General features: G+C 44.7%; 1 protein-coding gene across 12 annotated transcripts in view; it reads right to left on the bottom strand.

Annotated features, from left to right (window-relative positions):
• The window catches only part of DENND1A (DENN domain containing 1A), a 499,929-nt gene that overhangs the window by 245,853 nt on the left and 239,833 nt on the right, over positions 1–14,243 (bottom strand). For all 12 annotated transcript variants that reach the window (XM_066256260.1, XM_066256258.1, XM_066256259.1 and 9 more), the window contains 2 exons: positions 13,277–13,357; positions 8,969–9,022 (listed from right to left, as the gene is read on the bottom strand). In XM_066256260.1, coding sequence (XP_066112357.1) covers positions 8,969–9,022; positions 13,277–13,357 — 135 coding nt within the window. The remainder of the gene's footprint in view (positions 1–8,968; positions 9,023–13,276; positions 13,358–14,243) is intronic.

Below are 14,243 nucleotides of genomic sequence, written 5' to 3'. Positions count from 1 at the left end.
ATACAAGGCCCTCCGCTGAGCACTTCAGTGAAATGCTTAACTGCTGATGAATTACATGAATTTTTCTTTTAGGAGAGGATGGAAGTAAAAAGAAAATAGAAATGAGGAGCTTAAAGAAGGCCAGAAAGCCCATTAGCACTTTTGACAGATCCAAAGATAACTCTGAAGCCACCAAAACGTGGCCTCAAGAGTCTGCCAAGAAGCTTCACGCTGGGTAGAAATATGTTACACAGCTTGCCATCCAAATAAGGAGACACAGCGTCAGAGACAAATCCTGCGCCTTATTTTGGTGGGAGAAGAAAAAAATCACAAGGATACTTTTGAGGATGGGGAAGGGGACATCTCTGAAATAAAAACACCCCTCGGTCGAGGCATAACCCCCAGGCCCAGTCACCATGTTCTGAAAGATTCAAGTGCTTGTTCCAAACTACACAGAACATAACTACACAGGTATGTTAAAAATATGTAACATTTAGCCAAATTCTCTCTAAACTGTCATGTACTTTTTTTGGTATTTCTCATCCCATCTGTGCTGATTACCAAGATATTTGTGTTTAAACAGAAGCTGTCTTTCTTATCTGCTTCCTCCCCTGCCTCTTGCCTTCTGGGATGCCACTGCCCAGACGGGTGGGAGTGGGCACGAGGGGCGACAGCCCTGGGGACCTTGCTCGGCCATGGGAGCACCTGGGGAGCAGCGTGGGCCTTGGAAGCAGTTATGGAGGGGCACTTGCAGTTCCCACCCAGACTCATCTCAGAAAAAAAACCCTTGGAGAGAGGGGACTCCTTCCCTACGTCTTGAAGCATCCAGCGGTTTAAGCCACACCAATCCGCAACTTCTTAGACCTGCCCTACCTTTCCACACACCCCGGCCTTCACTTCTGCTGTTTCCTCTGCCTAGAATGCTCTTCTCTACCTTGAGGACATCCACTAACTTTTCAAGACCCAGTGGAAATGTCACCTCCTCCTGGAAGGCTTCCTCGGCTCCTCATTTGTCAGGGTGTCCTTTGTGCTTGCATGGCAATTCTCTATCTTACAATCGCTCAGTCACAAGTGTGTTTCTGTCACTAGACTGAGGCCCCTTTGGGTAAAATGACGTATGCCATCCTCTAGTGGCTTGATGAAGGAAGGACTCAGTGAGTGGACAAGGCACCTGCCTGAAGACGACTGCCCCATCGTGCCGGGTATGAGCGTGTGGTCAGGAGAAACACACCCGCCTGGAAGAGGGATAGGTGCCATGTGAGGAGGAACAGAGCACCTGACTTCAGAAACCCTGGGTCTGAGTCAGATAAAGTGATCAACTACTTAGTAATGGGGAAGGGCCCACAGAAAAAGAATGGACAGTGGCCACTCACTGGTCAGATAAGATGGCTGGGAAGTGGAGGGTGGCGTGGGGGTTAAAGGTGTCTGTGGCTACATTTGTTACAACTGTAAGGAACTAGGTAGTTTGTTCATTGGTAACCAGGGTGGGGAGAGACTGCACCCAGAGCAGGTGTTCAGCTCACAGCCAGGCCGACTGTATTTCTCCATGAGGAAGATCCAACTGTAGGAAACAAGGAATAACAAGAGAAGGCTTCCACGGCAAGTTGTCCCAGGTCGAGACTGCAGCCAGAACAGACAGCGAGGTTCCATTTATAAAGAAAACAAGGTGTGCCACTCTCCTAGTACTTGGCTTCAGGGAAACTGCTTCAACCTCCCACTCCTGTCTCTATAATCAGCCAACCAACAAACCTTTCTTTAACTCTCACTGTGTGTTCAGTACCATGCTGGGAGCGGGGCTGAGCAGAGATGAACTAAATAGGATCCCACCTTCCAGGAGCTTGGTCTGGGGATGAGAGTGGCATGAGACCCCAGAAACCCAGAGTACAAGTACCGTGGTCCAGGCTGCACACGGTCCAGGGCTGGCTAAGAAGGGCAAAGTCGGCTCCGCTGGGTGGATGTGGGGCAAAGGCTGGGGAGGACTTGTCAGAGAAGATATTCGGTCCGGGCCTCCCAACTGGAGTTCACTCAGTGGACAGGGGAGAAGCCCATTCCAGGCAGAGGCAAAGGCAGGGAGGAGAGTGCGGGGAAGGGGCTGTGTGGGGACACAGGAGCTGAGCCCGCATCCTGTGGGAGCTGCTGAAGGATCATAATACAATCACACCTGTTTCCGAAGTCTTCCTATGGGTCCTGTGGAGGATTCACAGGAGAGGGCACAGGCAGGGCAATCAATCAGTTAATAGCAACTGGCATGTTCCGGGAAAGAATGAATACAACAAACCACTATTCAGATAAGCTTTGGGTATGGATGTGACAGATTTCTGTAAAGAGGAATCGTGAGACTTGACAATGAACTAGAGTTGGGAAGTGGGGTGGGGAAGAGTCTGGCTTCCAGGTACTGTGCACGGCACCTGTCCACTTGCCCGGACAGTGTTTAAAGGGCAAGTATACTTATTTATAGAAGGATCAATCCTCCTTCTAAAGAGCCAGCATGGTGCTAGCCTAGTGTCCTGGATTATAACGCCATCATGGCTAAACCTAAAGAACCACGCCCTCTATTCCCTGACAATTACTTCCCTGTGTGCCTGCCCTGCTAGGAAAGAAAAACCTTGCTTAGAGGGACTATATTTCTCAGCGCCCATGCTCAAAAGAGCTCAGTTTTCTCAGTGCCGGTACCTTTTTAGGCTTAAGGACATTCCTTTACTATTCATGGAATTTAAGCATTATTTCATTTACACATACCATTATGTCCTTCTGAGCAGTTTTCTATCTGCCTAGTATTTACTATGGCCCATTCTGTACGGTTGGCTGGCAGGGATATGAAGCTGAGCACCACCCCGGCTGAGAAGGGCTCCGTTCTGAGGAAGGTCTCTGCTTAACGGACACAGCAGCCTGGAAGGTGAGTTTCACAAGGGGCACATGCAGCACAGGCTCCTTAGTTCTCTTAGCTTCCATTTCTCATCGCTACAAAGAAAAGGCAACGAAGGTCCCTTCCCCTCTAGCCCTCTGTGCCTCTAAATTCAGACAAAGAGGAAGAAAAGGCACCTGACACAAGCCCATTTCCCCCAGGAGAAGCCGGTAATGGCTGCCTGCTTCTAACCGTCCCTGCTGGCTCCTGCGGTGACCCAGGTGGCTGGGGACTTCAGGCTCACTGTGATCCACACCCGGGGTTAAGAAGCAGGTGGAGGTGGGGGTGGTGATGGGGAGGCGGAATGGGCCGGTACAGTGGGGCTTAGAGAGAAAGCGTCTTAGGTTCAGTACCGTAGGGAAATGAGATAATCCCCAAACCAAAGAACCGACTCTAAGCTGGGGACTCCTTGGAGCCTTTGGAACAGATGCTAGTCCGCCCCACGGTCTGTCATTTTTTAGTCTTTGTGACTTTCAGCTTCATACACAGTCTAGATGATAAAGACTTACTGTACTCTGTCTGGACGAGGCTGCTAAGGCAAGGAACGTGGTTTTGACAAGGGGTCTTATTTCCTGAAAGAACTCCTGCTCAGATTATTTTACCATAATGCAAACCTTTAAAACCCTCAATTGACTTTTTTTTAAAAGAAGAATTAGGTTCCCTTAGTTGTATGGGATTCTTAAAAGGGAATTATACATTTGGATTTGAAAATAATCTGTCTGAGAAAGAATCCCACACACTCACATGAGCCATCAAGTTAGACAAGTGTATTATAGGAAAGAAAGCAGAGTTTAGCCCAAGGTCAACTTTTATCCCTTTGAGTAAATGGAAGAACCATTAGAATAAACAATTACCTGATAACTCTTAAGAGCAACAATGGAATTCTCTATAATCTCAGTACTTGATAATAGCTCTTCTCTGACCACCCCAACTTTATTTTTGAAAGGCACAATGAGTTCATAAATCTTTTCTGTATCACGGTGCATCTTTTGGCAAAGTAGGGCCTGGGCAGTGTTACATGTAACTGTCCGTTCTAAATGCTTTCCCCGCATCACTAACCACTTGGTATGACATGGGCCAGATAATTAGGACAGGTTTGTTTAATATCCCAAATGAATGTCTATATGCCTACCCATTAATCAAAAGTGCATTTCAAAACTGCCACTTAACCCGTTCTACCGCCAGTTTACAATTTAATTATTACTACATATTTGTTTATGCTGTGACTTTCTATTTTTTAATGCAGGTCGACTGTTTAAAATGTATAAAGATTTATGCTTATTTAGTTATTGCCCATATAAAATTCACTCCTACATCTTTTATCTTGATAGAGAAAACCCTGATGAGCAAGTACACCGTGATAGGGTTTTCAGTAAAAAAACATATTTTTACAAAGAAATTGAAGAAATAATGAGAATTAACTTCCACAGAACCTAAAAGTAGAAAAAAAATTAATTCTCTGCATTTGCTTTTTATCAATGTCTTGCAGACACAACGGCCCAAAAGCCACGTGGAAGAAACTATTATCTTCCCTTCTCCTGAGGGTGGCTGCATCGCTCATTCATTCGTCCCATAAATATAGACTAAGCATCTACTGTGTTCTAGGTACAGCGCTAATCACAGAGGCAGTGGTAAAATACTGGTCCTCAGGAGGGAGAGATGATATTGAACAAATATTCACATACTTAACTCCACTTATGGCCAATGGTTTCTTAGAAGGGCACAGGGAGCCACGGAGCTGGAGGCCCAGGACACAGTGGAATCTCAGTGCTGGGATCAGACTGACTGTGAGTCCTGGGTTTAGCATCTACTGGCTGGTGACTAGAGGCAACTAACTTCACGTCCCTGGGCTTCATTTCTTCTTCAAAGCTTTTCAGGGATAACAAGCACACTGTGAGGCTGCTGTGAGGATCTCATGACATACCGAACAGTGCCTGATCTGATCCACAGTGGGTGTATGCTCCTCTCTCTTCCCTACATTAACCTTTGTCTGAAGCTGTCCAGGAGAATTTGATTAGCCAAAGATAGACTTGAGTTCCACATCCCAAAGTTCTTTTACTCTTTCCTTTGCTTAATCACTAAAGTTCATTGTGTCCCTTAGAGGAGATAATCAATAAATAAATGTTTACAGACACCTCCCTTATTCCAGGCACTGAAGTCCTGGACTCCATTCCCTACACCACCTCCAGCTTCAGAAATTCTGGTATCAGTGGTGCCTGCTAAGGTGCCACGTTTGTGGCCAAATACACACTCCATGAAAGGAAAAGCACTGGTCTTCTCAACCAGGAATGTCAGCAAAAGCCTAGAGAACGCAAGTTATAAGCCACCACTGAGACCTCAAGAATTCTAGGAAAACCAAGGAAAGAGGGAAAGAAAAGCAGCATCAGGGGCATCCTATCTGTTGCACGGACATTGAACTTGGACCTTGCCATTTAATACTTCATTTGTTCCTCCCACTTTTCTTTATTAGATAAGAACAGCTAGGCTCAGAGAATAGAAGCAAGTAGCCCAAGGTCCCCGAGTGGTGAGCCCAGTGTCTGGATGCCTCCAAAACTCATGTTCTTTCCTCTACAGCACGCCGTATTGTATTAACAACCCTAGGGTTATTGCTTGTTTCAATTTGCAATGCAGCAATTTAGTCATTTTAAATTAATCCTTGAAAAATCACCAAGAGATTAAAATGCAAATTTCAACATGGCTAGAGCTCAGTAGTATTCTATGTCAAAAATCACACAAATTGGTCCTACACAAGTTCAGGTTCCCCTTAGAGAAAAAGCTTGCCTGCTTCATTTCATAGTTGAGCTATGAAAAATCATTTCTTTTCCTCTTTCCTCATGAGTATCAAAAGTTAACTGCAGGGTGGCAGGCTGTGTGGGTGGGTGGGTATAATGTAAACAAAATGCTTCGGTTCCTTATAAGCCTGTCACTACACCCCACTCAGGAGCAGGACCTGGGCTAGAAAGCCCGTGTCTGTGAGCTCTGTGTCTCTATACATAGAATGGGATCACATAGACCTCTTACTGAGAAGCTGGAAGGATTTAAATGGAACCACATGGCCCTGGCCAGTTGGCTCAGTGGTAGAGCTTAGGCCCAGCATGTGGAAGTCCCGGGTTCGATTCCCGGTCAGGGAACACAGGAGAGGCGCTCATCTGCTTCTCCACCCTTCCCTTTCTCCTTCCTCTCTGTCTCTCTCTTCCCCTTCCACAGCCGAGGCTCCACTGGAGCAAAGATGGCCTGGGCGCTGAGGACAGCTCCATGGCCTCCACCTCAGGCGCTAGAATGGCTCCAGACAGAGCAATGCCCCAGATGGGCAGAGCATCGTCTCCTGGTAGGCATGCCGGGTGGATCCTGGTCAGGTGCATGCGGGAGTCTGCCTCTCTGCCTCCCTGCTTCTCACTTTGGAAAAGTACAATAAAACCAAAAATTAAATGGAACCATGTATGGTAAAAGTCTGGCAGATTATTTTATTATTCCTGCTTCGACACAAACAAGGTCAGCCTTTTACCATTGGCAAAGAAGGAATTAGTGGACATTAGGTCATACACAGGGAATTGGTTCATCAGTGGCAAAACCTTCAAAGATAATGCAGATTTTCTTAAATTGTGGAGGTAGAGGAGGTGGCATACAGAATAGACAGTATTTAGAAGTGGGGCTACGAAAAAGACAGGTGTTTTTCTCTAAACCATTTCTAATCTCAGTAGTTGTGATTTTGAAAATTAAGAAGTTATCATCCTGATCAGGCAGTGGCACAGTGGATAGAGCGTCGGTCTGGGATGCGAGAACCCAGGTTCGAGACCCTGAGATCGCCGGCTTGAGCACGGCTCATCTGGTTTGAGCAAAGCTCAACAACTTGAGCCCAAGGTCGCTGGCTTGAGCAAGGGGTCACTCGGTCTGCTGTAGCCCCCCAGCCAAGGTACATATGAGAAAGCAATCAATGAACAACTAAGGTGCCACAATGAAGACTTGATGCTTCTCATCTCTCTCCCTTCCTGTCCATCTGTCCCTATTTGTCCCTCTCTCTGTCTCTGTTACGCACACAAAAAAAAGAAGTTATCAGTATTTTCAGGTACCTTAAATTTTCTCCACCCTTAAAAGAAATTTAAAAGGAAAACCTAACCTCGGCAATAATTGTTACTGTAACATTATTTATAACAACAAAACATGAAAAAGAATATAAATGTTAGTAGGGGAAGCAGAGTTAAAACACTGTGGAGATTTTCAGTAAGATATGATAGATAGTGGTCTTTTTTTCTCTCCTGATACCATGTGCCCTTCACCTTTCTCCCCGAAAAGTTACAGTAAAAGAATTTTAAAAGATATAACCCTTCCTCCCAAACTGGAAAAAAGACAGTAATGGAAGAAAGATGTCAAGTTTTGGGAAGCCAGAAAGCAGATGTTATTGAAGAAATGGTTCTCAACTTGGGTCATTTGCCCCCAGGGGACATTTGGCAATGTCTGGAGACATTCTTAGTTGTCACAGCTGGGTATGTGATCTCATCATATAGTGGGTAGAGCCCAGAGTGCTGCTAAATATCCCACAAATGCAAGGACAGTCCTATACAACAAAATATTATCTGACCCAAGCTGTCAAGAGTGCCAACCGAGGCTGAAAAACTAAAGAAGACTGACTAGGAGGCCCAGAAAAGACTGGCAGATAAGGCTGGGGCCAGGGAACAGACCAGTTATCAAGGCCAACGCACATGAAGGAACTCCAGAAACGTTCAGGAGTTGAGGCACCAGGACCTCTGACGGTTAGGGGAAGGATGCCAATAAAATTAAGAGTAATCCCAAGATTCTCCTTTCCCAGCTTACTCAGTTAGTCAACTGGCCTTCCAGTACCCCTCTGGAAGAATAAATATTTACTTTCTAGGGAAACTAAACCAGGAAGCCTTGGAGGACAGCAGGCATAGCTGAAAACAGGGGGAAAAGCATTAAGTAAAAAATGAGGGGGGTGTTAAATAAAATTACTCATGAGAAATGTTGATACACCACACCCCACCATCTCCACTCAGCTTCCAGAACACTGGTAAGTAAGCTTATGCTCCCCAGCAAGAGAAAACTGACTAGTCCAAAAGAAAAAATATACTGAAATTGATATTTAAGAATCTTCTGCCCCCAAAACCCTAAGTAGCCAGTCCTCTGATCTATTATCTACAATAACAACTTCATTAATTAAACTTGATTAACTGACATTTATAATTTGCCTGCTGTATAGAAAGCACTTAAAATAATTTCCTTTATGTGAATCTGTAGTAGTTATGTAGAAACATTTGCACAATGATATGAATACATTTACACCAATGAAATATGCCGTCAAGGATGGTTAAAATGGTAAATTTATGTTATATATATATTTTGACACAATTTTTAAAAAGTCATCAATTGCCTAAGTGGTGTTGATTATGTGTTTAAATCTACATAGAAATATTTATAATCCGAGTGAAACATTTGAGAATACGCCGTCAGGCTAGGCTTGCTGTGCCATCCAGCCTGTCAGAGTGCAAACGTAACCTCCGCTCCCGCAGATGCAGTTCACTGCTCCTATGGCTTTCAGGAGTGGGGTAAGTGTTTCCACACATACCCACAAATACTTGATTTTACTTTCTTAGAAGTGAATATAGAAATAGAAGTATAACTCTGTTTGAGTAAATATACCCTAATAAAGAAATCTTTATATGGAAACATTTTATTTACAACAGCAAAAACTAAAAACCACCTAAATGCACAACAGTGAGGAAAGAGCAAAGTAAACTACATAGCAAATGGAATATGATACAGCCAACAAAAGTGATTCTGTGAATGCAATGGAAAAATGCATATATAACAGGTGATTTTTACTATGTAAAACTACATTCCTAAAAGACTAGAATGTGACATCAACATGTAAACAGCAATTGCCTTTGAGAAATACAAATAATAATCCCTCCTCTATATTGCCGGTACTTTTCAAATATTCTCTACATGTTTTTGCCTTTATAAGGCATTATCTTATAATGGGAAACATATGTCCTTTTATTTTTTTAAAAAAAATAAGTTAAAAAACAAAGAGAATAAAAATTTAATTTTTTTCTCCCAAGTACTCACATTCTCAGGTATGCTGGGAAGCTCTCTGGTATCAGGCACAGTAAAATAAGAATGCTGGAAAAGAAAAGCAAAAGCTATTTATTTATTTATAAAAGCTATTTATTCATTTATTTGCTTACTTACTTTTATTGATTTGAGAGAGAGAGAGAGAGAGAAAGGGGGAGAGTGACAGGAACATCAGTCTGTTCCTGAATGTGCCCTAATGGGGGATTGAACCGGCAACCTCTGCGCTTCAGGACAATGCTCCAACCAACTAAGCTCTCCGGCCAGGGCCAAAGCTCTTTATTTTTACAGAAGTATGCAAGAAGCACATTATTCAGAATCAGGTAAATGATCTGAAGATACTTCTTTACTCAGATGAGGAAACAGATTTTCACTTACTAGAAATATCTCTGGAATATTTTCTTTGGACAGTGCTGGATTAAAGCCAGGTGCGTCAAATCAACAGTTTGGTAGACAGAGTTCTCATCTGAGAGATGAACTACTTTGGATGATATAAATGAACAGCTCAAAGGGGTTAAAGGCTAAATTCCCACACGATGTTTGCAGGTTTCTGAACACATGAAAGCTGCAGGCTTCATAATTTATTGTTCAATGAGGCAAGTGGACTCTAGGGACCAAATATCACTAGGTTCATTCAGCAATGGTCTTTACCAACCAAACCTGCCATTTCATGTCAGCATCTGAGACTACATCCATCTACAGGCTGCGGGCAAAACCTGCCCGCCAGCCCAAGTGATGCTGAGGACAGCTGCGCTGAGACCGTTCAGGTGGTCAACAGTGGAGAATCTCTCTCCACTCCGCACGCTCTGCAAATCAGCCTTCTGACTTCTGATTCGGTCTCCAGCTCAGTGGAGTTGAAAATCTGACCTGTTCAAAGAGCTTTCAAGGAGGCATTGCCATGTATGGAACAAGAGCATGTCTGTCCCTGTGTTAAATGACAACAGGTTGAACTGATGATACCTCCTCTGTGCTACTAAAGACTCAGAGGACAATGGCAAGCAAGAATGGAAAGAGCCTGGTGCTGGTCAATTAAAGATGGGATTGTGCAGAGGCCAGGAAAGGTCACATGCAGAGAAGGTCGGCTTAGCCAGGGCCTCAGTTCAAACCTGGTCCCCCAAGGGACATTTCAGGAAGTTCCCCTGCCCCACCATTCTTGGATAATTACAAAATAAATTTGTCTCTAGAAAAATGAGCTGTATAGCTTTCCTGAGGTAAAAGGCACAGGGGGACAATTGCAATAACAACAATAATACCATGAGATGTTTGTCTAATATTTAACATTTATTTAACACCTGCTACACTGAAAGCTTTATATCAAGTACTTTATAAATATTATCTCTAATTTTCATAACAAATTTTAAGGTAGAAACTATCTTTTTTTTTTTTTTTTGTATTTTTCTGAAGCTGGAAATGGGGAGGACAGTCAGACAGACTCCCGCATGCGCCCGACTGGGATCCACCCGGCATGCCCACCAGGGGCGATGCTCTGCCCCTCCAGAGCGCCGCTCTGCCGCAACCAGAGCCACTCTAGCGCCTGGGGCAGAGGCCAAGGAGCCATCCCCAGCGCCCGGGCCATCCTTGCTCCAGTGGAGCCTTGGCTGCGGGAGGGGAAGAGAGAGACAGAGAGGAAGGAGGGGGTGGGGGTGGAGAAGCAAATGGGCACTTCTCCTGTGTGCCCTGGCTGGGAATCGAACCCGGGTCCCCCTCACGCCAGGCCGACGCTCTACCGCTGAGCCAACCAGCCAGGGCCAGAAACTATCTTCACATTACAAATGGGTAAATTAGGGCTTAGAGAGGTGAAGTAACTGGTGAAGGTCACACTGTTTGTAGGTGACAGAGCCAGTATTGAAACCAGGTCTAGATAATGAGCTATGCTGTTTCCACTATGACAGGCTGTTCTTACCTATGCTTTTGATGTGCAGATTATAGCTAACGCCACTTGAATTAAAAGAATGAACTAAAAAGTAAAATATATATATATATATTAAAAAGATAACGTAAAAAAAACCCAAAAACCTTTGCAATGCATTATTTCAAAAATCTGTGTGTGTGTGTGTGTGTGTGTCAAAATAGTTCCTATGAAGTATTACAATAGAGATTATATAGCATGGAAACTAGTCAACAATTAATTCAATTTAACAATAAAGATTAAAATAGTAAAAGTAAAATACAAGGTAAAATTGGACACCAAATACAAATACACACAACTTCTATTACAAATGGCTTAAGGGGTCCCAGGAAATGTTTGGTAATAGATGTCCACACGGGACAGAGTCACAAAGTAATAGTTGGCACAGTGAGCGGGAAAGAACAGGGACCATAGAGCCAGTCACTTAACAGCTATGTGATGTTAAGCAACTTCACTTAATAGCTCAGAACCTCAGTTTTTGAATTGTAATATCTATTTCAAAACTGTTGTGAAGAATAAGTGTTATATATGTGAAGTGCCTAGCATTGCATACATGGTATTTTAATAAAAGATTATTATCATTGCCCTTGACTGCTGGTTTACATTTCTATTTTTCTCAATCACCTATATCAGACACACAGAAATATTCTCTTCTGACTAAACACCCAAAAAGTACAGGATTGCCATTTTATCAACATTTCAGGCTTTCTAATCTAGCTGAGATTAGTGCTTCAAAATCAGAAGTGCCACATGGAGAAAGGAATTCCTGTGAACACGGAAAAAAAAAAACCCTGCCTTTACAAATGCAATGGATTGTAACTAGTGAGCCAGTGCAATTCCAAAACCAAGGAGTCACCAAGCTGTCCTTTGAGATTCTGTCTTGCTCCATCGCCCATGAAATGCTGGGACCAGAGGAGGTCAGAAACATTCCTAGAAACCACTGGCACGAAACGGCTGCACCCTCCCAACAGTTTCTCCTGCCCCTGCAATGGTTTGTCCTTGAGGCCAGGCAGCCACTTGGGAAGGAGTGGCCCTTCCTCCCCAGCAGCTGGTGACCCAGCCAGGCTGCTCCACAGCTACCTGTCGGATGTCATTACAGACTGAAGTGGTGAGATCAAGCCGCTTAGGGAAAGGGACAGAGGCAAAGGCAAGGTTGCTGAGCTATAGGCAGTGACTGGGGCAAGTTTAAAGCTCCTTTCTCCATCTTCCAGACAGTCTTCCTTATGTGAATTTCTGTAACAAGGGTCCTTTCCTTCCTATGCTTTATTAACACGAGCAAAAACCTCTACAGATTCCCTTTTCTCTTTCCTTCATTACTCTGTTTCTTTCAACACTCATGGCCTAGTGGAAAGAACACAGGTTTGGAAGTGAGCCCTGGGTTTGGAAACCCCAATCTTCCCACAGTTAATCACAGAACTTCGAATGATCATCACGAAAAAAAATAATAACCCTATGAAATATGTTCATTTTCTTGAAGAGGGCAAAACCCACTGTACCTGGTTCTAGTAAAGCTGGAAGACAAACTTCCTAAACGTTCAGACTCCAAAACGGGAAATAGCCCCTGTATACTCAACAACTGGCCTACGGCTGACCCTCTGAGAACACTGAGGAAGGTGGTGACAGGGGCTGACCCAGGGAACTGGAGGACTCCAGTAACTGAAATATGGAAGCGCACATATCACTTGGACCACAGGCAGAACGACAACCAGGGCCAAAATCACCCAATTTGTAGATCAGTGGGTTTTCCCCGAGCACACCACAGAACATGTGGCATGAATATAAAAGAGTTCAAAGCAAGTCGTTAGTGGAGGCCAGGACTATGCCAGGCACACTCCGTCCCTGTCCTCGAGCAACTCCAGTCCAGGAGGGGAGGGAGATCGGAAAACAGATTGCCCCAGGGGGGCTGACTGAGGACTGTGAAGCGCACAAGATGCTTGGGACAGAGAAGAAAACCGTAGCTAAGCCGTGGGGAGTGTCAGGGGAGAGAAGGATTTCTCAGAATTAATCCGAGTTGAGTTCTGAAGGATGAACATGGGGTACTCTGGTAAGCAGGGGCGAGGTGGTGCTGAAGGCTCAGGGGGCAGCAAGATGGGCTTCAGCAGAGGGGCCTGCACAGCCGCACTGGGGTAAAGTGTGAGGCAGGGAGCCAGACCCAGTACAGAGGATGTGAGTGACCAGTGACAGCCAGGAAGAGAGGAGCCCGGGGACACTTGGACCCTCTGCTCATGGAGTCCCAGAGAAAGGAAGAAATACAATTCCCAGCCTGCCTTGAGCCCAGAGGTCTCGGTGCACTCAGGAGCAGGGGCGGGGACGGTGCAGACAACAAGAAATGAGCTGGTGGGCTAATTCCCTTCTGTTGACACTGAAGTGATTGCTGACATTCTGCCCCCACTTACCACGCTGAGATGAACAGACACTCCCGGGTCGGGGATGGGAAGTTTATGCAGAGTTTCGAGAAGCGCATTCCACTGACTCTCCTGAAAGAAATAAAAGGCCTCGGTAACAAAATCCAGGCTGACCAGCAGGAAGGTCTGGGCACACAGTATGCTGGGGCCCCGTGACTGAGGGGCTGGCAAGGTGCTGGCCCTGGACAGCAAGTGAGATTTAAGTAGGGTTAGACAAAAAGACACTTCTACGGCTCAATATGAGTCAAACCCATGTTCCCACAAGTGTGGCATTTTCTACTCAGTGAGACACCTACCATGACCGCCTTTTATGGATCATATACCATAATCTCTCAGCAAATCTATCCTCTCAACTCCATAGCAACAACTTTTAAATGCAAACGATCCTAGTTTACAGGGCAGGGGTGGTGGGGAGACATGACGATGACAGTATAGATCTTGTCTTCATCATCATTACCCTCAATTAATTTTATTGAGCGTTCACTGGATACACATGGCAGCCTCCAATTACGGAAAGTTAACAATGAACGACAGAACAGCAAGCAATGTAGGATGGTGGCTGCACCTTTTAATTAGGGGAATGAAATACAAAGCAGTACAAATTACCCAACTGAAAACAGATTCACCTTTAAAATGCTCAAAAGAACCCTGCCTGCAGGATTATCCAAAAGCCATTTCTTCCCTCCTGTGGAATCCTCTATGTTAATATAACAGTAATGAGTTCACATTTGTACCCTTTTGCAAAATCTATATGATCCCCACGACTACCCCACTTTACAGACTGAAAACTGAGACTCTGAAGTGTGAAGCAACTTGGCTCAGTCAGCCGGTGAGTAAGCTGCTCAGCCAGGAGCAGAGCCCTCTCCACTGCTCTGCTTGGCCACGGTTTTTGGTAGTGAATTTAAAGGAAAGGAAAAGAAAGGATGGGTTCAGATTAAAAGCCTGTTTCAATCTGAAC

This window comes from Saccopteryx bilineata, chromosome 2, assembly GCF_036850765.1.
Source record: "Saccopteryx bilineata isolate mSacBil1 chromosome 2, mSacBil1_pri_phased_curated, whole genome shotgun sequence".
NCBI classification, from domain to species: domain Eukaryota; kingdom Metazoa; phylum Chordata; class Mammalia; order Chiroptera; family Emballonuridae; genus Saccopteryx; species Saccopteryx bilineata.
Note: the sequence above shows the minus strand (reverse complement) of the source record. Positions and strands in the feature narration are given on the sequence as shown.